The sequence below is a fragment of the Podarcis pityusensis genome (genome assembly GCF_964106645.2).
Source record: "Podarcis pityusensis genome assembly, chromosome: 11".
Classification (NCBI taxonomy): domain Eukaryota; kingdom Metazoa; phylum Chordata; class Lepidosauria; order Squamata; family Lacertidae; genus Podarcis; species Podarcis pityusensis.
This window is the reverse complement of record NC_138036.1, coordinates 16167850-16192022: the sequence shown is the minus strand read 5'-3', so window position 1 is coordinate 16192022 and position 24173 is coordinate 16167850. Positions and strand designations below refer to the sequence as shown.

Below are 24173 nucleotides of genomic sequence, written 5' to 3'. Positions count from 1 at the left end.
AGCTCTGGAAAATATTCAAGTGTTGCTCGCTTAAAAACACAATGTTTTTAAACTGCTTCAAACATTTGTTTTTGGAAAAGTTATGTCTCAAAATTTCAAGGTGGGTGTTCTCTGCCCACACATCTATGGTTTAAAGTTCTTTCTCATGCAGATACATATTCCCCCTTCTTCCCTATTGCAAAAATGAAGCAACATACTTGCATAATTATATATCAAACCTTTGGTGTGTGGAAGCATGCTGACAGACCTGGAAATATATTTCAACTACTACATATTATGTATATTAAGACCTTTATCTTGCCCTTCCTCCCAAAGGAGCCGAGAGCAGCAAACAACAGAGCAATAAAACAAGGTATTATAATTGTAAAAACATTTAAAACAAACCAAGTATCCTCACAACTAATTTAAAGTTTGCAGAAACAATGTCTTTCAACTACTCCATGCCTGGCTCAACAGGAATTATTGAAAAATTGCCAGTAGATACACACACATATGGACTTTCTGCACTATGGGCTCAGTCAAGAGATCCTTGCACATTGTAGCAGGCTGCATGCTCTTCCATTGTCTCCTGAGACAGACAGATGCCAACAACAGCATACCCACCACGGGAGAAAACAACACTGCCATGTGCTTGACAGGATATTTTGAATATCAGCTTATTTTTAGTCAGATGATTTATCAGGGATGAATGCACATACACCCACAGATGATCAGGACTCTCAGATCTAGTGACACAATGTCATGCAGAGCACCACATTGCACCCCCAAGCCAAGGATGCAGGAGGCTTCACTGAGAATGAGGAAAATCCAACACAGTGATAAAAAAACAAACTGACACAATTTCAGCATCAGAGTATTTGAATCCTTTCCCCTTTTCTTTGCCTGCAAATAAAAAATCTACAGACTAAAATGTATATTCAATCTTGCTTCAGCAACATTCACATGTTCACTTTTTGCTTTGTGATTGCCCACTGACACTGATATATAGCCCCCAACCAATTCCCCCCCCCAAAATGTATGGGTTACCAAGCCCTGCTGTACACATATCCTATAACACAATGGGGCTTACTTCTGAGTAAAGCTGTATTTGATCTCAGACTGCAAGTGTCATAAGTAGATGTAAAAATGCCTTGTCAGTATAATACTTATAATAGAAAAAAAATATTATAGAATATGCTAATACAGCAAACTGTTCCATTTCCTAAAGAAATTGATCAATATGCTAATACTAGAAATAATACTACTTTGCTTTTGGGGTCTCCCTTGTCTTGCAAATGCCTAATTTACACCCTTGTTCTCCCATAGAAGCTTTGTCAATAACAGTGAAAAGACTCTGTTTACATATGGGGTGAAAAACAGAGGTAAGTTAGCAAGGGACCAACTGGCTGCATTCATTCTAAATGGCAAACCTCTGTGCCAGGCGCTGTGGAAGAGCATTTATAATTCAACACTGCTTGCAATGTGGTAACTTCTTTCCACCAACTTCCATCCTCTTGCACAGGTGTAAAACCTTTTAGGCACTCCTCAGATTCTTCCTAACTAGCTGTGCAATTTCCAACATGGTTGAGTTCAACAAGACTGAAATCAACTTTTTAAAATTTAACCAGGCTGTGGATTGGACTTTAGAATGCATTATGTCTGGAAGTAATGTGGCAGACAGTGTAAACTCCCATTTGCCAATAATGTGGTTTCATCCCTGGAAATTATGTTGGGGGAAAGCAGTTCCGGGAATAATAGCTATGAAGCTGGCAGTGATCACTGGAACTGAATGCACCTACTAAGCTTCTTTCTGTTCACCCCTTCTGTTTACAGATCAAAAAATTTGCATAGCAGGAATTCAAACTTGTGCTATACATAGTATAAAATTGTCTTAATGTGTTCATTTATTCATGATACCCAGATGGAGCCTCCATGATCAGCAGCAGTGTACCTCTGAATACCATTTGCTAGTGATCATGGGGAATGGCCATAACCTTAATGCCCTAATGCCCTGCTGGTGAGCTTCCAGAGGCCTATGATGGTTGCTGTTAGAAAAAAAATGCTGGACTGAATATCCAAGCCTGTATATTTACACACACACACACACACACACACACACACGTCCATTTAGAAAAGGGATGGGGAAGCTGCGGCCCTCCAGGTGTTGTTGAACTTGAACTCCCATCAGCCTCCGCCACCATCCCCAATAGTCAAAGATGATGCAAGTTGTAGTCCAACAACATCTGAAGGGTCACAGGTTCCCCATCCATGATTTAGAAGCTCTTGCACTGTCTTACATCCAGAATTGAAAAACAAGTAGAATCACATGGAGAGGAACCGACTTAGAGACACAGGCATTACATGGCTTATGTGCTACCAAAGAGAAACCTTTTTATGTCAACAACATGCAAAATATCAAGGGAATAAAAACCTGAGTACATTTCAAAAAGCTTTGCTAGAGCAAAAAAGAACTTTATAAACTTCTTATCCAGGAAGGTTATAGGAAATGGACTGGGCATTTAGACATACAGGATGAACAACAGATCTGTTTTTGGAATAAATTCCAATACAGATTTACCGTAGCCCAATTTCATGAAACTGCAATAAAAATTATGCAAAAATAGTATCTCACTCCATTGAATTGTCTCATATACACAAATCAAGCTCTGCCATGTGTTGTAGGGGCTATATGGTTAAGGCGTAGCCAAATTTTGGGATAAAATATTTCACAAAATTTCCATATTAGTTGGACAGAAAATTAAGAAAACACTGGAATTGGCCTTATTAAGTTTATTTATAGGAAATAATCTAGATGTGACAAACAAAACACTAGGTGGATATTTGTTGGTAGCTGTAGGAGTGCTTATAGCCAGATTTTGAAAGACTTTGAAAGGTATCATTGTGGCAAAACGGTGTGACAAAGTTTGGGAAATTGCTGTGAGAAAATCTTACCCAAAAGTGTGGGACTAAAGGACAAAATAAGGACACTTTCATAGTGGAACTTAGTATTTTACAAACAAATATAAAAATAAACCAGTATTGAATGCATTTATAAACTTATTAATTTCTTGAAATGTACCATTTAAATCTGTGATTTCTGTACACTTGCCCCCAGAACGAAACTATAAAGCAAATAGTGATTATATGACTGCTGCATACTTCATTTTGTTTGTACAGTGGTGCCTCGCAAGACGAAATTAATCTGTTCCGCGAGTATCTTCGTCTAGCGGTTTTTTCGTCTTGCGAAGCAACCCTATTACCGGCTTAGTGGATTAGCGCTATTAGCGGTTTAGCGGCTATTAAAGGCTTAGCGGATTAGCGGATTAGCTGCTAAAAGGCTATTAAAGGCTTAGCGGCTTAGAAAAAGGGGGGGGGAGCGGAAAAAAATCTCAAGACTCGCAAGACATTTTCGTCTTGCGAAGCAAGCCCATAGGGAAATTCGTCCTGCGAAGCGCATTGAAAAACGGAAAACCCTTTCATCTAGCGGGTTTTCCGTCTTGCAAGGCATTCGTTTTGCGGGGCACCACTGTATATATTTTGTTTGCTTACTGAAAATTAAAAAAAAACATCCCAAAGAAAGTAGAATCATGGTACATTTTTACTGTTCAAAGTGCTTCACATTCAGACAAACCTTTGCAAGGTAGTAGTAGCTTGGTATTACTGCTCCTATATTACTGGTGGGAAGCGGAGGCTGAAATAATGGTAGCTTGCCTAAGGCCATCTAGAATTTGTAGCTGAGGTAAGATTTGGCCAAGGACTTCCTAACTCAAAACTTGCTAACTCAGCTCCCAAAAAAGCCACTTTGAAAAAAGCATTACCAGGTGTCCACAATTTTAATATCTACATTTCCCATGGCAAATGCTACACTCACTGTGTCAAAGACTGGCCCCAGCTCTCTTATTGAGCTTGGAGCTGGAGAGGGGACAGAATATTGTGCTATGCTTCTGAGGCACAAACATAATCCTCAATTATTCTCTCAAACTTCAAACTCAGGAGATGGTGCAAGCCCAGCAGTTGGGCTTCATGAGTGCCTACAAAGGAGGCTGTGTGCTCCTGACAGGCCATGGGTTTTCTTCCTTAGCACACATAGCTACCTCAGGTGGTATCAACTCCAGGGTCTGCTTCCTTTCTAAGGGGGAAATAGTGAGCCATTACAGAACATTCTATTTCTCCTCTACTTCAAGCTACATTGAACTTCAGCGTGACCATAAAACAGAAGTGCCACCATATATATATTATATATGACATTCACTGAAGTAATCTTAGTAATAATTATGGTTTTGCTGCTCAGTGGGAAACCCCAGTTATCTATGCCAAGGGGAATGATACAGAATGTAGGACATGAGGCAGCTCAAGTATTCTTGGAGATGAACTGAGGGGGGGAAATTACCACACAAGCAGCTTTTGTAATTCCCAACCCCAGTATATATTCATAATTCAAAACCAACATGACCTGAATGCCAAGATCTACATTGTTTTCTACGCTGATTTATATTGTGGTCAAAAGCAGAGAAAGTGTGCCTGCATTTTCATACAAAATAATGTATTAACACAAGCTCCACTTTCTTCTTCTTCTAGGTAAGTTAAAAGCAAGTTCTTTTTTGAGCTGCCCAAGTAACATAGCTGAAATACACTGCAACTGGTATTTAGAAATACTTTCTTCAAGACCAAGGACTAAACAGCTTAACAGAAATGATAAGATTTTACCGATAGACAACAATTAAAGCACTTTAGCAGAAAGTAGAGCTGTCAACAGTTTGTCTGATAAAGTTTTCTATATGCCTGGAACAACCAGACACAAAAGAGTACCAACAATCATTGTGTAGAAGAGGGGATATTCAATAGGTGAAGACTTTCCTACATGAGAAGCTGCAGCTGTCAAGCTTCACTTTGCATCTGGTGAACCTACTTGTAACTTTAACAACTAATTGGTTAAGAAGACATTAAGCAAGTGAAGCTTTTCCTAGCTTGGAATGAAAGTTATAGGGAAAACTTCGTTTACTATACATATGTATTCATGTTAAAAAGGTAAAGGTACCCCTGCCCGTACGGGCCAGTCGTGTCCGACTCTAGGGTTGTGCGCCCATCTCACTTAAGAGGCCGGGGGCCAGCGCTGTCCGGAGACACTTCCGGGTCACGTGGCCAGCGTGACGAAGCTGCTCTGGCGAGCCAGCACCAGCGCAGCACACGGAAACGCCGTTTACCTTCCCGCTATAAAGCGGTACCTATTTATCTACTTGCACTTGGGGGTGCTTTCGGACTGCTAGGTGGGCAGGAGCTGGGACCGAAAGACGGGAGCTCACCCCGCCGTGGGGATTCGAACCGCCGACCATGCATGTTAGGCAGCTCTTAAAAGTTCAGGAACTCCCGCCCCCCCCAAAAATGTTAACAACCCTCATACATTTTCTGAGAAAACAGATGTCTCAAAATACCACTTTGCAGAGTTTTCTCTGAATATTATCCACCGTTTTTAAATCTTCAACCTATACAAGAAGGATGAATGAGTAAGATAAGAGTCTGTGTGGATAAGCTGAAAAGAAAATACAAGTCTAGACTCTCCAGGTTGCAACTCCCAAGTGTTGGAGAACAAGGCCCAAAGGTAGCATTCCCACTGAGTAAAACTAATCTAAAAAGGATTAGATATACTACATAGGAAAACAAATCAACACACAGTAATAGAAAGATTTGATTGGTTGCTAATATATCAAGATTACAAAGGGAAATTTAAAGGAGTTCTAAATGCAGAGACTAGGAGGAAATATAACGAATAACAAAATGCCTTGTTGGGTCAGAATAGCATCTTGTTGAGTTCTTGCAGACAAGTTCTGGCCCCCTTTTATTCTGTCATGTATTCAATGCCTTTAAGTGTTGCATGGCATACAAAGTTCAGAAAGTTTATCAGGATCTCTTCAAGCACATAAAAGTGCTATTCATTGGTAATAACAATGAGGTTTTGCCTCTCATGGAGCTCTAAGCAGCCAAACTTATGCAAACATATTCAAAGAAGGAACTTATAATGTACACAACACATATTTCCTCAACGGCAAAACAGTATTTCAGAGCAAAAACTTAGTATTTGAACAGCAGACCTGGAGCAGACCCAAGGAAAGTTCTATGAGAAAATAATGACATGTATAAGACATTATCACTAGTAAATAACTTATAATTTTCTACTTATTGCCCTACTAAGCATTTTTGGGTACCTTTATGCCTGGGGAATGGCCAAAGCTTACTTGAAGAGAAACTGCATTGCATGCAGAACTTCCCAGGATCTCCAGGTAGGTCTGGCAATGATGCTCTTTTTGAAACCCTGGAGAGCCACTTCTAATTTGTGTAGACAGTACTACACCAGATAGACAAATGGGTCTGAGCATAAGCCAGATTCTTATGTACTTATTCAATGTGTTTCTAATAATATTTAGCCTCTTTCACTCCCCAAATGGTTCAAAACTGAGAAACAAGATGGTAGTCACTCTTTGAAAACCCTCCACTTTTCTTTAGAATGGCAGGAATGCGCCAAGAAGTTTTGGAGTTTAGAATTCAGACTTTGTACAGTATTTGTCAACTCAATTGAAGCCTATTTCCAATCTGCATTGTGGATTTGGAAAGATGAGTGACAGGATTATCCAATGTAACTTAAACACTAGGACTATTTTAAAAATAACGTTGAAATCTCATTTAACATTGTATAAAACAATGTACTGTATATGTGTATATGTACATATATTTATATATGTATCATTAAAGCCTGTTCCCAGTTACAGAAAACCACTTGGGTTGTAACAGAATGAAGAAGAAGACCTATAAGGATCCCTTTTCTCCCTGCTGTTTTCTCCATTTGTTCCACTAGAAAAGTAAAGGAATGATCTGTGTAACGCACATATTAGGCCAAATTGATCCCAAAAGATACTTGAGTGTCTAAGGCCGGCCACCCACCCTGAAGTTCTGTGTTTTTGCACTGACTCATCGTGTCCTATACATAATCATTACCTCTCCCCCTCCTTTGCGACTTGGTATTCATCTCCTATGAAGAATTAAAGGACCACAGTTGACCTAGAAACATAATTTGGAGACATGTAGCCCAAGTAACCAATGCTTATGAAAGAGAATATAAACACAGTTGTGTAAAGGCTACTTCACACATGACAGAAGTAGGTACACAGCATAACTAACTCAAGTTTCACCAGAAGGTCCCAGAAACAATATAGTCCAGTGCTTTGGACTGCAACACACATCAGTCCCAGCCAGTGTTAGAAACTGAGATATGAAGGCTTGGAGCTAAATGGCACCTTAAACCGAGGTTATGGTCGCAACAATGGGATGTCTAGGCACACTTTTTTGTAAGAATGCAAAGCTGAAAATGAATTAACTGCAGCTAAAATATTATGTTCATTTTTCACATAGTCCAGTCCTTTCCCTGCCCACCCCCCTAATATTCTTAAGAGGCTCTCTTATTCAGACTTCAGAGAGTAGCTGGAAGTGGGGAGGCAGAAAAAGGCCCTTCTTTCCTTCCACTCTGCAGTTTTAATCTGAAATCTTAGGCGCAGTACTGTGCCCAAAGCTCAGAAACTGCTCACTCTAATTAAATTCCTTGTTGAAAAATGTACCTAGAACAATGGGAGTTTCAAACACTGGTCCCAGCCAGCATGACCAATGGTAATAATTATAGTCCACAACATCTAGAGACCATGTTGGCTATCCCCTGAAGCAGCGTGCACTCATTTCTACCCTGTAATGTTTGAGATGGCTCTGTGTCTTCTTCACATAAACATCACAGAAACAAATGCAGGGCAGTCGTAGCTTTCCACAATGTATTTCTGTGGATCTGTTCTGCAAAATACAAACATACCGCCCAATAATTAAGCCAGCAGTAACTGGTGCTCACTAGACCTGATGAGGCTATGAAGAGGTCAGTGGGGTGTGGCCAAGTTCTGGTTTTCTCCACATCTTTCTTCCCTGTAAAGATACTGCGGATATTTAGGTTTTGACATTTTAGAAATATTTAATACCTAACTAAATTGAAAAGGTCTTACTGTTTTTCTTTAGGTTTTTAAAAAATGCTGTGTTTGTTTGGCTACTGTGAGAACAGGATATTGGACTAGATGAGCCTTTAGCTTGTCAATATCCTTCTTAAACTGTGATGCCCAGAACTGGACACAGTACTCCAGGTGTGGTCTGACCAATGCAGAATAGAGTGGTACTATTACTTCCCTTGATCTGAGCACTATACTTATGTTGATGCAGCCTAGAACAGCATTAGCATTTTTTGCTACTGCATCACACTGTTGACTCATGTTAAGCTTGTGGTCTACTAAGACCCCTAGATCCTTTTCATATGTACTACTGGCAAGCCAGATGTCCCCCATCTTGTATTTGTGTAGCTGGTTATTCCTGTCTAAGTGCAGAACCTTACATTTGTCCAGGGAGTTTTTTCAAACAGAACTCACTGGAACTGAGTTCTGGCACCTCTGTGGTGAATTCTGGCACCTCTTTAGTGTTGTATTCCTCCCTATGGTGCTGAAAGCGGTTGTGGGTGGTCTTCCTGAAAGAAGCTGAACAACTTAGGGTTGTCTGTCCAAAAAAGGTGGGAGTTCTTGCACCTCTTTTTCTAGGAAAAAAAAGTACTGCATTTGTCCCTATTGAAATTCATTTTGTAAGTTTGGGCCCAGTCCTCCAATCCGTTAAGGTCATCTTGAATCCTGATTGTTTTCTGTGGCATTGGCTACCCCTCTCAGAAGTCATATGCAAATTTGATGAGCATCCCCTCAATACCTTCATCCAGGTTGTTTATAAAGATTGTGAACAACAACGGGCCCAGGACATTTCCTCCCAAGGTTCCCAGTACTTTTACTTCATTCATCAGTTCTTCTTTGTTGGTGAGGACCAGGTCCAAGACAGATGAAACCCTTGTTGCTTCTACCACCTTCTGGGAAATGAAATTGTCAGCAAGGCAATGGAGGAATTTGTTGGACTTTACTTACATTCTTGGTAGAGTTTGAGTTCCAACAGATATCAGGATAGTTGAAATCCCACATGACTACTATATCTCTCCATTTTGAATGTTTGGTAATCTGCTGCAGGAAGGCATCATCTCAATATGTCTTAGAGGTCTATAGCAGGCACCCACAGAAAGGTCATTTTGTTTCCCTCTCCTACAATTTTTATCCTCATACTCTCCATCTGCCTTCCATGCTCCAAGTCAGGAATCTCTTCACAAGTGTAAACATAATTTACCTATAATGCTGCTACTTCTCTGTTCCTGTTCCATCTATTCCTTTTGAATAGGTTATACCCCTTAATTTCTGCGTTCCATTCATGAGTCTCATCTCATCAGTAATGCCTATTATTCGTCATCCTGTATTAAGAGGTGAAATTCATCTTGCTTGTTTCTCATACTCTGGGCATTAGTATTGAGACAACTGAAACCACAAGTCATTTCTCCACACACTGCTACCTCCACCCCCTCTGAAGGATCTCACCTGCCGCTGCCACACATCTTATCCTTCTCTGTGGAGCAGCAGACATCATTCTGTGTACTGTACCTTCCAATGCCACATCGGTGTGCTCTGAGGTCTGCAACTGCTGCTCTTGCTTTTCTGGCAGAAAATCAGTGTCTGAGGTGAGCTCATGGAATCAATTTTTCAACTCCAGAGATACAACATTGCTCCTGACAGTCTAGCTTTTTTGTGTCACATTCCTCCCCCGCTAGGTGCACCCCACTTGCAGGACTGTCCATTCCAGTGTAGCGATAATTTCCTTATTTTGCTCAAAGCACACTCAAGTCACTGTACCTTCTCTTCCAACAAGTCACTGTACTACCTTCTCTTCCAGCAAGGCAACTGGCTTCCATTTGCTGCAGGTGTAGTTTTACACTCTTCTCAGTGAGGAAGACAATCATGACACAGGTGTTGCAGGTTGCTGCAGCAGCTTCCTTGCTGTGCCCTGTGGGACAGCTGCTTATGCACCACCCTGAGCTTCCTTAGTTGCTGCAGAGGAGAACAGCTTCAGAAGCCTTGCTTGCCACCAAGCCACTCCTGATACAAGGCAGTTCCAAGTCTGCTTGCTAATTGAAACATACTCACTGTAGCATCTTTAACAGCAGTCTAACACCAAAATTTAATAATTGAAGCATGTTTTGGTATGGAAACTGGTGGGGAAAGCAGCAGATTCTTTATTTCTATGTATCTGTAGGTTGTTAAAGATACACAAGCAGGGAAAGGAAAAAAGATGGCAATCCTATCATGTACATCTATTTTTATGTATCACTGTGGTCTAAACCACTGAGCCTAGGACTCACCGATCGGAAGATTGGAATCCTTGTGATGGGGTGAGCTCCCGTTGCTTGATCCCAGCTCCTGCCAACCTAGCAGTTCAAAAGCACATCAAAGTGCAAGTAGCTAAACAGGTACCGCTCTAGCAGGAAGGTAAACAGTGTTTCCGTGCGCTGCTCTGGTTTCGCCAGAAGCGGCTTATTCATGCTGGCCACATGACCTGGAAAAACTGTCTGCGGACAAACGTTGGCTCCCACGCCCAGTAAAACAAGATGAGCGCCGCAACCCCACAGTCATTCACAACTGGACTTAACTGTCAGGGGTCCTTTACCTTTTATCCATCTATTTATTTAATTAATTCAATTTATGAATCACATCCTATAAAACGTGAAGCATGAAACAATAAAAACATGAACAATATAAATATATATGAAAACTATTTCATATACAAATGCAATTTCAAATCCAATACAAACTATATAAGACAAAGACTGGGAAAGTTGCATACCTACATCATAAAAACATAGGATTTGCCCTACCAGATTGAGCAATCACACAAAGTATTCAGCCTCCAGCAGTGCCCATTCCTATTGCTTCCAAAGAAAATGAATCCCCTTCCCACCCGCTACAATGTGCATGGCCAACTATGCAAAGAATTAAGTGGGAAAAATAAGCTCCCTCATAAACCTAGTGGAATCTGCTGATGCCCCCAAAAGCACAAAAATTAGGCTTTTTTAAAAAAAAATTGGCATGCAAGAACTAATAACACCAGCAAATAAAATTGTGATTTTATTAAAAGGGCTCTTCTTTCCCTTAATCACATGGACCTGACTAGGATTCTAGTTTGCAAAGGTAACACAGGAGCAGTTATTGCTTCTTCTGTAATCCTCTGGTGAGAATTGAAGGATTCTACTTTGCTAAGGTGAATGACAGTCATGATGGAACAGCTACAAGCATTCTTGATCTAGAACCATTCCAGTCTGGGTTCTGACCTGACATTGGGACTGAAATAGCCTTGGTTAACCTGATGGATGATAACCTTTACTGAAAGAGGCAAAGAGTGTAAACAACTCCACCTTTTGATGCCATGATATTCTCCTGAACCACCTCTGTAAGATGGAAACTTGGGTCGCTGTTCCTCAGTAGTTTCATTTGTTTATTCAGCAGACAATGTAATCTTCCAACAGTTTGACTTCACCCCTGAAGGTGCACTCCTCCATTGTCTCCCAAGACAGATGGATGCCAACCATCCAGTGTGGTTTCCAGGAAGTAGTAATAGGGGACCACCTAATAGCCCCCCAGCTACTCTGCTATGGGGTCCTACTGGGTGCCAAATTGTCCCCCATACTGTTTAGCTTCTATATAACAATGTTGGGTGCAGTCATTAGGAGATTTTGAGCAAAATATCATCTATATTATGACACCTGACTCTATTTTTCTGTGACATCTGTATCATATGTGGCTTTGCAAGCCTAGAAACAGTAGTCGGCTGTGAAGCTGAAACCTGGTAAGATGGAGGCCCTGTGGATGAGAGTTTCTACTACTGTTTAGAGTGCAGGTCAATTACGTGTTCTGGATGGGGTTGTACTACCTCTGAAGGAACAGGTAAAGAGTCTGGGAATGCTCCCCGATCCATCATTGTCATTGAAGGCTCAATGGAGTAGCTAGGAGTGCTTTTTTACCAGCTTCCCCTATTGTGCCAACAATGACAATTCCTGGACAGGGATAGCATGGCTATAGTGCCCTGGATTATTGCAGTGCACTCTATGTGAGGCTGCCCTTATGTTTGGCCTGGAAGCTTCAGTATCTGCAAAACTCAGCAGCATGGCTTATGGCAGGGGTTGCTACCCATCAACACATAACACCAATGCTGAGGGAACTGCAAGGTGACTCAGAGTAGCGCCTTCAGCACAGTGGCACCTACCTTGTGCAACACACTGCTTATTGAAGCTAGTATCCAACTTGGTACATATTTTGTTTAACATCTCTCATATTGCTACAGGTTTTCCAAGAAAGATGAGTTGACACATGGGCAATATCAAATTCCTATTTGGAAAACTGTTTTAATCTGTTTTCATTTGTTGTATGTTATTGCTGAACACCACTATGATATCTGACAATGTTTAGTAGTATATAAATATTTCTAAACAAATAAATAATGAGTTCCCTTTACCATTTTGAAATGGACCAGCATTATTTAATTAACTTCACTCAATGATCTTTGCTCAGCAACTCTGAATTCTCAGGTAGTTCTCAGCAGTCCCAGCATATATGCATCTGGTGTGGTCCCTTCTGTATTGCTTGAAAACCCTTATGCATGATCAGCTACTGCAGCACAATAGCTTGGCCCCTGATCAGGAGAGGATGCTGCTGTCTATAACAACAGGTCAGTCCCATTCATGTGACTTTCCATTTCAATTGGGTCCGCCATTATTTCTGGAGGGGTGACTATGTTAGTTTGTGGAAGCAAAAACAATAAAGAGCTTAAAGACTAACACATTCGTTATGCTGTCAACTTTCACAGATTAGTGATCCAGTCTGAGTTTTCAACTTTTAGCAAACCATTCTGTAATATGCAAATGTGAGGCTGCAATCCTGAAAGTAAGTTCCACTGACCTCACAGTGGATTACTTCTGAGGATACATATAGTATTAACAGTAGTTAAAAACAAATAGAATTATTCATAAAGAGGAAAAGGGGCTATAGTTGAACTAGGTCAGTGAGGTCACTCTGATTGCCAAAGACAGGCAATGTGGTGTCCTCCAAATGTAATTAGACTATAACTCCCATCATCTCTGAGCCCCACGCTTGCTGAGGCTGATGGGAGTTAGATTTCTACAACATATGGAAGGCACTATGTTGGTCATCACCTGCTTATACAATAATATATTTATTAGTCTTTAAGATACCCTTCATTATTTCTGTGTTAGCCAAAGTTAGCATTATTGTAACAACTGCATTATCTCCAAGTTGGCTATAACTTGGGGAATGTTGTGTTTATATATGGGGTCAATGTTTTGTTTGACTACAAGAGGGTCAGGTTGAACTCCAGGCTTAAACACATAAAAACAAGCATTCCAACAGGAATGCTAGAGGGCGGAAAATAGGTTACTGGAACAGGGTGATTCAAAATGCAAAAATTATCTCCACATTCCATTTTCTTCAAAAATGACCCATGGCAGGAATCTGATTGTTAAGCAAATGAGGGTTTTTTTCAAAGCATCACTGTTATATTTTTATTTTATCAGATTTATGTTAATGCCAATGTTAAGTGAAGGGTCATCTCCTGTTTTTGCTTCTGTCCAATACATAACAGTAGCAGGAAATGTATCTATTCCAAATACTCGGTATTCACATTTCTGCCTTTTCTTTATATTTTTGAATTAGTACTGACCACTTTAAGAATAAAAAATGATAGATAGAGCAATCCTATATTCACATTACACCAGAACTAGAGATATGCCACAAGCAAGATGACATAGGGAATTTGGGGGAACGTGACAGGGTGTGACCATCTTCTAGCTGCTTGCCAGCAAAGATCAGCCTCTGCTGGTCAGACCATGGCTAGAACAACCACGTTAAGTTGAGCTCTGTCTTACTGCAATAGTAGTTAATAAACCGGGTTCCTAACTGGGAGCTAGACCTGATTTTATTCTCTTGGTCCCGTATTTTATTTAAAGATGTTCCCTCACCTGGGAAACGAACAGGTGGTTCAGAAGTAAATTCTTACCACAAACATAAGAAACACGAAAAAAGCCCCACTGGATCAGCCCATCTACTGCAGCATCCTGTTCTCACAATAGTCAAGTAGATGCCCATGGGAAGTTCATAAGTGGGACCTATTTGTGATTCCCACAACTGAAATTCAGAAATATACTGCCCCAGATAGCTATCATGGCTAGTAGCTGTTGATAGCCTTATCCTCCATGAATTTGTCTAATCATGAAAAAGAGAACTATTAGTGTTTGTTGCTAGCCTTGAGTTGGTGAGGTTAGTGGAGTACCATGTATGTTATGATTTGGTTGTTTAACATTTTTGGAGGTGTACGTACACACACACACACACACACACACACACACTATTTGGGTGGAATCCTGCATTAATATAGAACAGCTCCCTCCTATAGCTGAAAGTGAGTGGGACAGGGCATGACTGCCTACTCATTTGGTAGACGTGGGTTGGAGTCACTGATGTTTCTGAAATGTGGAAACTTTTATTCCTATTGGTTGCTGGCTGCTATTATTATTGGTACGTTTGGTTGAAGTTATTATGAAAGGATATGCTCTTTGCAAGAAATTGGAAAAACACAACAATATCCAACATGGAAGATTGGCAAATCCTAATCTGCAGCTAGTGAAAGCGACAGGAAGAGTAAGAGGCCAACCAAAACAAAAAGTCTATAAGGATTGGGGAATCTTTAAAGATAATTAGAAAACTATGGAATTAAAGGAAACATCTTGGCAGAATTAGACTGATCCCTGTATTGTATAAATATAAGTTTGCAGAGAGGTAAAAAGAAATTATCTAAGAAACATATAACTGTGCGGTATAGAGTAATGGATAGATAAAGTACAGTGAGATTAATTGGAAGTCAGTTTTAAATGTCTTCTCTATAAGTTTTATAATTGTGTGCAGTATCAGGAGTACATATGGTGATAATTATATTAATCTTGTATCTTATAGTGTGGTGGTTTGCTTTTCTGTTGTTTGTTTGTTTGTTTGATTGATTGATTGATTGTATGTTTGTTTACTTGTATGTATGTCTGTTTTCTCATAAATGTATTTATTTTAAATTAATAAAGATATATTTAAAAAGAAGAAAGGATATGTAAGAAAAAAGGAGGGAAAGAAAACCCTGGGAAAAGTATAATGGCCATATATGTGTGTGAGAGTAGTTGATGAAAAAGAGATTATGAGTGTATTTGTGTGTATAAAATGCTTGAGACCTTGATTTATGTTTAACAAGTGATGCACATATAGAAATTTATATTGATACGATTATTGTTATAAATATAGATATTGTGCTGTATGTATATATATTTGGATTTCTACCCCTCCTTTAAATTGTTGAGATTTATTGTATATTTATGTACTTGATTTTTTTTATATAGTAACTGCTTCAAGATGTACTAATAATGATTTAAATAAATAAATAAAATAATTGGGCTGGTACTTACATCTAAAGACTGCTGTTATGGGAGAAGAGTGGCTTAAACCACTCTGATTCTTTTTCAGCAGCACCACACTCATTGATCAGACCAAAGCCAAAACAGGCACCTAGTTCTGGGGCAACTGCAGAGTTTAAGTTGAACTACGCTTCTCCATAACAAGAATGAGCTCATCTATTTATGTCATACTCACCCAGTTTTTTAGCAACTCCCACCCTGCTAGACCACACCATATTGAAATTCCTTAGGTACCTGTACCATATATTCCCACTTCCACGGAAATCTGGTTGTACAGTACTTTGAACTGTGGTATGTAAACAAAGCTAAAGAGGTTTCACATGGGTTTTAGCAAAACATGTATTTCATATTCAACTTGGTTTTCCACCAACATAACATTCAAGTAGAGGTCCCAAATCTATTAAAAACAGCAGGTTTTACCCCATGGTGTGGTGAAATGATAAAATTTACATTTATAATGATTATTTTCAAAACCGTTCAAATATGTAAACTAAATGAGGCAATAGAATCCTTGGAAGCTGTGTATACATGGAGTTCCATCATGTGAACTGCAGTCATGCCCGGTATCTCTCACAGTGAAGCAAGGATACTGTAACAGGTCAAGCAGTGGCTTAGATTCTGTTCACCCTTGTGTTGTGCTGCTTGCAACTAAAGTGTATGTGGGATACTATTGACGATACTTACCTAAAAATCTTTGGGAGCTTTTTCTAGATGCAAAGTCCGCAGGATCCCAGCTGGGGAGTACCTCCCTGCGCATTGCAGGTTTGATGCAATTGCAGAAAGAAAAAGCCCTGACATGTTTCCTAACTATACATAGTGTAACATGTAGTTTGACACTTAGCTTCATAAGCTCACCACTATTTCAATAGTGAAGTACCACTAAAGAGCAGTTTTCCCTGAGTTAAAAGCAGTGGACAACGGGAAGTGTGAATAAGCAGTTAGTCTTACATAGTGTTCTTATAATGGCCAGATAAAATGGAAACAGTACAGAGAAGGGGAGGAGCCAAATACAGCAGAGCTGATGGAAGGGATAAATGGGAAGCAGGGTTACTGCTCACTTTTTGGGAAGGGGTCAGTGCTATGTTCTTATGATGGAAGGAGGAGCTATTTAAAAGAGAACATAAGAACATAGCACTGATCCCTTCCCAAAAAGTGAGCAGTAACCCCTACCCACCCCCCTAAAAAAAGCCTAGTAAGGCTAAAATAAGTAAGAAAATGAATTGGTCTTAAGTTTTTAATACATTGGTGAATTTCTGTCTTCAGATCAGCTGCTGTTTGAGCCTCAACAAAATCCAGCTGGAATTCCTTTGTACAATGATGCTCAATAACATTTATGCTCTATATACTGGCAGAATTCACCCAATTGTAGTTTCTTCTACTGTGCAATATATAGTCAGTAACACAAGGTATATTCAAACTATGATAGAGTGCTTTAGTAAAAATACACTATTGTGCCCTTTGTACAGCACACTGTGGAAACCACCATGTCCCATTCAGGGAGTCTTTGCCAAAAACAGTACTGAGAATTGGAATGCATGCCAATAACAATCACTGTAAAAAAAAAAAAATCCTTGTTTATTCATTTATACAAGGTGCAAGAAACACAATGTAAATGCCAAAAGACATCACTATTGAAGAAGGCACAATTTGGTAAGTTATAGAAAGTTATATGCCACATAAATATATATTTTTCTAATATGCCCTTCTTGCTAGGTTTTGTTAAGTTTCTGTGATCAGCACCTACATTTTAGTAAAAGGGCCATTCATAGCCAAGGTGAAGCCATCATTTTAACTGGATGAAATCCTATGTATACACTCATCTCCTGGAACTAAACACTCACCCTCAAAAAAGATATCTTTATCTTCCTTTTAAAATTGGACTGACGGCAGCACTGACGTGGGTAAGGGGTACAGGGCTGGAAGGCAGCTGTTAGATGGACAAAACTACATCAATGAAAGCCGTTTATAAAGTCCCACAGCACACTGCTGTTTCCTTCAATGACGACAAAGCCATATGTAGTCTGTTTCCAGCTAGCAAAAGAATGGCATTTGTGGACACAACGTACCATTAAAAGAAAGAAGAAGAAACACCCATGTTTTCTACTTATGGTGGCCAGATCGTTTTCCTGGCAAGGATGTGACATTTATACAAATAATGCTGTGAAGCAGAAAGGCAAAAACCTTTCTTGTATTCATTAGAACCTTCCTTTCATCATGAGAACAAAAAAAAAACCTTAAATCAGAACATTTATGTTCCAGAGGGGAAACAGAAGATCAACAGTCATCAGGCTACAACCCTGGAGGCAGTTAGGCTGGTTATCTCAAAATCATTTTATGGCTTGGACCTATTCCTTTCATATATCCCTATGTACAATTCTATAAACAAGTGTTTAAATCTTATCAGGAATTAATGTTAAAAGCACACTGCATTTATTTGTTTCATGTGTATCCCACCCTTCTTATCTGCAAGACATAGCAAAGTTTTGGGTTTAGCAAAGTTTCTGTACTCATAATTATTTTATTAACACTTAAATGGGAATAAGTTTCATCATGGATCTTTTGTTTCCCTATTGTGCCTGTCATACTGACATGAAATAACGTAACTTTTTTCCTTTCCCTTACATAATTAAACCATCATGTGTATTTGCTATCACTTGTATCTTGAAGTACTAAAAGTTAATGGACAGATTACCTATATAATGCTGACATTGGCCCTTTGCTCAGATTTCACTATCAAACTATTTACAGCTTATAATTCCTTCCCTTAATGCAGGGTTGAGCCTGTACATTAGTCAAGAACCTCAACAGACTTACTGAAATCTACTGACCAAAAATGCAGAAATTCAAGCAGGCACTAGTGTGAAATTTCTCTTTGAACTTAACGTTTCAAACATTGAGGGGGGGGGACCCAAAAGGAAAAACATTCTTTCCTATAAACATTAAGCTTATAATACCGATCACTTTCTGTTCTCAAATTAAACTGGAGCCCGCTTTTTAAATGCAATGTTTTTAAATCGTCTGCAATAATAATACCTCCCTAGTTTTTGAGGAAAACATACAAAAGATAAAACATAACTAGGATTGTACTGTTTTTGTTTTAACACAAAGATAATCCAACCTGAGAAATAAGAGTATTTGACTCAGCATTTGCATTGAAATAATGTCTAACATTTTTTAGAAAGGATAGAAGCTGCCTTTGTCTTCTCTTGTCTTGCCCCTCCCCCAAAAAAAATTGAATGAAGGAAAAGATGTTATGGCAAACAAACCATATGAAACCAAGAGAAAGCAAAGCAATGCAAAATAGCTAAAAAGTTGTGTGAATTGGGATAGGATTACTGTTCTTGAAATTTCATCTTCCATGTTCTTGGCAGGCTATTTTAATTTCTGTGTTGAATGTATTGCTGAAATGGATGTGTGATTTTATTGTTTCCTGCTTATTATTTTATGACCTGTTATTGGAATATTGCATGTGCTTTTAGCTGGCTTTGTCAGATATTGTAAGGCATCTTGTGAAAACGTAGTATGAACAGCAGGTAACAAATGTATTACACTAAATAAATAAATAACAATAAGGCTCAATGAATATTTATTTAAAATTGTTTTATCCCTCCTCACTTATTTAAAACATTTTTAGCAGTAGTGATATTGGCAACAGAAAGTAAAAAAGCAGGAAGCCAGACATTTAAGATACAGTACTATAATAAGTTTCACATAATTAAGAATACTCTAACTAGCCACCTGAAGACAGACAAAGTGGGGCAGTCACTTTTCATTGAATAAGAAATTTCACAACTGAGAGCCACTACTGATAAGGCTGCAACTCAAATTCCCACACATCATATCTAAGGAAAACAGGGGGTTCTGTCCTATGAACAGATACTCTTCCAACAAAGGGGCAGGGGTTGAGAAACCTAGGCCCCCAACTTTTAACAGCTTTTAAGGTCAATGCAAGTAGTTTGAAATTATTAAACAAAGAGAGTACTAATGAAGTTGCTCCAATATTGCTGTTATGTGATCTGAAACCAAGGGTTGAGGGAGTGTCAGCCACCACAAAGAAACTGAGAAGAGCATAGTGGATGCCACCATAGGAAGGAATACACAAACAGTTTTTGGAAAAGTAAACGGACTACTATACCAGTATCCCCACTACATGCTCTAACACTTTCCTTCTATATTGTAGATTTTATAACTGTCTGATAGTTATTCAAATCAGTAAAACACAGGGTATATTTCTTTAGTAAAGATCTTACTACAGTGGTACCTCGAGTTACAAACGCCTCAGGTTACAAATGCTTCAGGTTACAAACTCCGTTAACCTGAAAGAGTTACCTCAAGTTGACAACTTTGCCCTAGGATGAGAACGGAAATTGTGTGCCGGTGGCACAGCAGCAGCAAGAGGCCCCATTAGCAAAAGCACGCCTCTAGTTATGAACAGTTCAGGTTAAGAACGGACCTCCAGAAAGAATTAAGTTCGTAACTAGAGGTACCACTGTATAAGCTATTTATTAAGGATCCTTTAAGACTACTAAAACTACACCCTCCCTATGTGAGACATTAAGAACCCCCTCCCACCCAATATGCCAGGCCCCTCCAGCGGCAAGAAGGGGACCTTGTCCACCTCCTCAGGCTGCATAAATTGAAATGCATTATGAAATGCATGAAGGGATCCATAACTTTATATATGGGTTCCAAGTTAGCATGGATTTAAGTTATTTTATCTTCAAGGTGTTTTGCAAATTGTTCACAGTGGACACCTGAGGGTGGAGGCTCCATTTATCTACTAATGTTAATAACCACTGATAGACCATAGATTCCTCTTTCAAACAGTGATCCACATATTTTGGCTCTCCCTGGTAGCCAAGTCAAAACTTGTAGCCTGCAGAATGCTGCCCTTGTGTGCATGTTTACTTGGAAGCCTCTTTGAATACTACAGGGCTTTCTGCCAGTTAAGTGTACACAGAGTAGCATGTACACTGACCTTAAACTGCATCTCCATGGAAAGTCAGGGACAATCCTTTGCTTCCTTCTTCAGCTTCAAACTTCAGGTTGCAAATGGCATCCTGCTGCACCCCTTGGGTGGTATATGCTGATGTTACCAAAGCAGTATGTATATAAGACTTCTAGGGTAGGTTTCATCCTGCTGTGCTGTGTGTTATTGCTTATACATACCATCCTGTCTTCTTTATACAATATAGCCGGTACTTAGGTTTATATGAAATTCTGGTGGAATGCATTGAGGCTTAGTTTGGCTGAAGCTGATGCAAACACCAACAAGATTTCAGGAATGTGTCAATGTGATTGCAGCAAAGAAAGACAGAGAGATAGAGGAGGTACAATAGACACTGTAGTAGGTTCAGGAGGAGATGGAAATTATAGCAGAGTCTGTGGATGCATAGAAGATGTAAGGTTAATTAAATTCAACAGAATTTACTTCCAAATAAGTGTTCTTAGGGTGTGTATGATCGAGTGACTCAGCACACAAACAGAAAAGTGGCCAGCAAAGTTTCTCTCCAAAAATAATGTTTCTAACAGGAAAATAAAGTGTGTTAACAAAAGTGATAAAGAAACTGAAAAACACTCACCACGGGCTCCACCCAGATAAGCATCATAAATAGTCAGCTTCTTCTGTTCCTCTGTATTAGAAAAGGAAATCAGTCTCAAGTTAGTGCTGACAGTGTTCTTGAACCTCTGTCTGCCACAAATAATTATATGTTCATTACTGATCTGCAGCCCACAATCAGCAGTATTTAGTACAGCCCTGCTATCCACAAAACAACAGAGGATCAGGAATCAAAATCTGTGGCCATGTTAATTTGTACTTTAATAACTAGTCATGAGGAGGGAAGGAGAAGCAATTAATTAAGTTTGTATTTAAAGGCAAAAATACCTAATTCACACTTTCCAAAACAATATGCAAACCAAAACACCGCCATCCTTCAAAATCCACACTTGCCCAAATGTTGCAATGCAGTTCTTCAGCCAAGTAATGTTTTCAAAAGTGCATACTGTATACTAAATAGTGCATATAAAAATAACATACAAAAATCCATTATAATAGGGAACTTTTTAAATTGCTCTGCAAAAAAATGTATATTAGACGAAATTGCTTACAAAAATGTGTATATTAGAATTTGCACTAAAATGATGAATTTTCATGCACACTTTAAAAAAAATGCAAACTGATGTGGAAATGTGGAGATTTGAATTGAAGATTGGAGAAATGAGAAAGAAAGAGAAAGAAAATTAGCATATTCACCCATCTGAGTTTGAAGACCTTATACTTTGTGCTGGTCAATTATTTACTTTACTAAGAAAGTCAATATATATATATTATTTCAAATAAAAGAGAGATGTTTGTGCTTCACAAAAGGGAAAATGTGATAGTTTGAGACAAACCTCTACATTAATGTTTATATTAATACACATTTTATAAGATTTAGGTTTGGCAAATTTGGCTCTGGAACATGATTACACAAAAATTATAACAAATTATATATTCACTAATGAAAGTAATTATGAACTTTATGTACTTTAAATTATGAAATTTAAAGGCTCAAGCACTTTATGGGTAGCTGGCAATTCATTCAGGGTTTTCGTAATGGGCAGAGTGTCATTCTCCTTCAGGCTATTACTATGAATCATGGCAACAGCCTTGGCTGTTCTATGACAATCTAGATCATAGCAACCATGTTTTCCAGAAAGGAGTCAATGGTGGGCTTCAGCAGGAGGAAATGACTATGGGTTTATGTTCACAGTCAGCTGTTCCAACCATTCCCTCACCCCTTACAGTTTCATGTCAGAGACTCAAGGGACGGATAGAAAGAGGAAAACACAAGCAAGAGGTGTCCATGTCTGCGAATTCACCTAGTATGTACAGTCTCCTACATCCTCAGCAAGAACTCAATCAGAATCTGAGGAGAACCATGCTACACCAAGTAGGCTCTTTATCAATGGCTAACTTGACAGTCCCTCTGTGATTTACTGGGGTGGGAGGAGAGTCAAATGCAGCTTCATTCTCTTGCAGGAAGGAACAGAAAGCTCATGTGTTTCTGTTCTCCCACATCCCCATATTATTAAAATACACATCTCCACCTTCCAAGAGATGTGCTGGCATGGGGAGTTTTGTATGTCTCCCTCTAATATAGTTATGGGAAATGCTTGAATTGTGTTTCAGATATTATAGACTGTCATGTCCAAAGCGTTATTTGCCAGATTCCGAGAGGCTCTATTCAACCTATGATTAGAAGTACCCACAGTTGCCTCCCGCATACATAGTTTGCAACCCAGAGATTAATGCATTTGTACCAGTGAAATGAGAGGTAAGGCTCATTTCTTGGATCTCTCCTTCTCTGTCTGCTGCATGCCATACTTTGCCCTTGCTACTGCAGAAGGACAAGTGGCAGGCGAGCAGCCATAGCAAAAAAAAATCCCAGGAGACACTTGTGTCATTTCATTAGTACAATTGTTCTGTGTATCCTCAATCTCTGGATTGCAAACTGGCAATCCTACATATCTGTGAAGTTCTGCTAAGCCTTGCTACTGCTATCTTAAAATCTCAGTAGTGCACTGTATTAATTAACCAATTAAGATTCATATTCTGTCCTTCAAAAAAGAAGTTCCAGGGTGGCTACTACACGCTTGGCAGCCTCAAAATATCTATTCCCAATCCCAAACCAACCCTGAGTTGGAAGAAGCAGCAGAAAATTCAGACCCGGTTCAAACTTTTGTGCAACAGCATAGTTGCTGCTAAATATCACTCACCCATGCTCAGGGCTCCAGATGGTTGTGGGTCTACCTCCCATGTGATCAGTAGTCCTGCACAGGAAGTGGATTCAAACATTCTTCAGCTGCATGGAGCTCTGACCACAAAGAAATGATTTTCAGCAGCAACTATGCCACTATGCAAATGTTTAAATTGGGCCTAAGGAATCCCAGCTGAAGTCCTTGTTCTAACATCTCTTTTTAATTCCTTGTCACTGCTCAGTATTTCTGCCTATAATTATTTCCCCCATTTCTCAAGCCATTTCAGGCAGTGCTGAGGGAGAGAGAGAAATGCGGATGGCTGTTTTACAGATTTGCTCTGGGGGTTGAGAGTTTATTTATTTAAAATAACTGCCACATGGCATTCAAAGAGGCTTGGCAAGCTGGAAGTTACTCACCTACACTAGCATCAAGATGAATACTGTATATTAACTGTTGTGTTGTGCTTGTTCTGCAAAAAGACAAAGGGTAAATCTTCAGAACTATTGGCCATTTTACCAATATTAATGAAATTAGCTAGACATAATAGCACCCAAACAACTGTATATTGCTAGAATTTCACCATGGGACAGTTTTTAACGGATTTGTACTGTTTTTACAATAGTATACCATCTCAGACTTTGAAACTGCCCTGTTGCTAGAGATGTTCGTTAAACAGTGGCAGTTGTACAAATATGGACTGAACTTTTCCAAACACCTCCTCCCAGCCATTTTAGAACTTCATGTGCCAAATGTAACACTAAAATACACACATTAAAAAAACAACAGATGGTCATTAAAATCCTACACTGTTAAGCAGAGTATTTTCCGTGCACGCAAAGAAAAGTCATGATAATCAGGGAAAGTATAATTCAGCATGAAATGTTATTTGAAACAGCTCTCATTGACCGAGAGCCACAGCACATTACATAGCCCTGTCATGGAGATGCTGTCAAGAGGGGCCTTGCTATTGTGATGGATCTAGAACTGAAAACCA

At 39.3% G+C, this 24173-nt stretch overlaps 1 protein-coding gene across 1 annotated transcript in view; it reads right to left on the bottom strand.

The window, feature by feature from the left end:
* The window catches only part of TARS1 (threonyl-tRNA synthetase 1), a 197297-nt gene extending 173685 nt beyond the window's left edge, over window positions 1–23612 (bottom strand). Inside the window, exons 1-2 of the mRNA XM_080973466.1 lie at window positions 23596–23612; window positions 21019–21069 (exon numbers count right to left, since the gene is read on the bottom strand). Coding sequence (XP_080829592.1) covers window positions 21019–21045 — 27 coding nt within the window. The 5' untranslated portion in view covers window positions 21046–21069; window positions 23596–23612. The remainder of the gene's footprint in view (window positions 1–21018; window positions 21070–23595) is intronic.
* Between the last annotated feature and the right edge of the window lie 561 nt (window positions 23613–24173).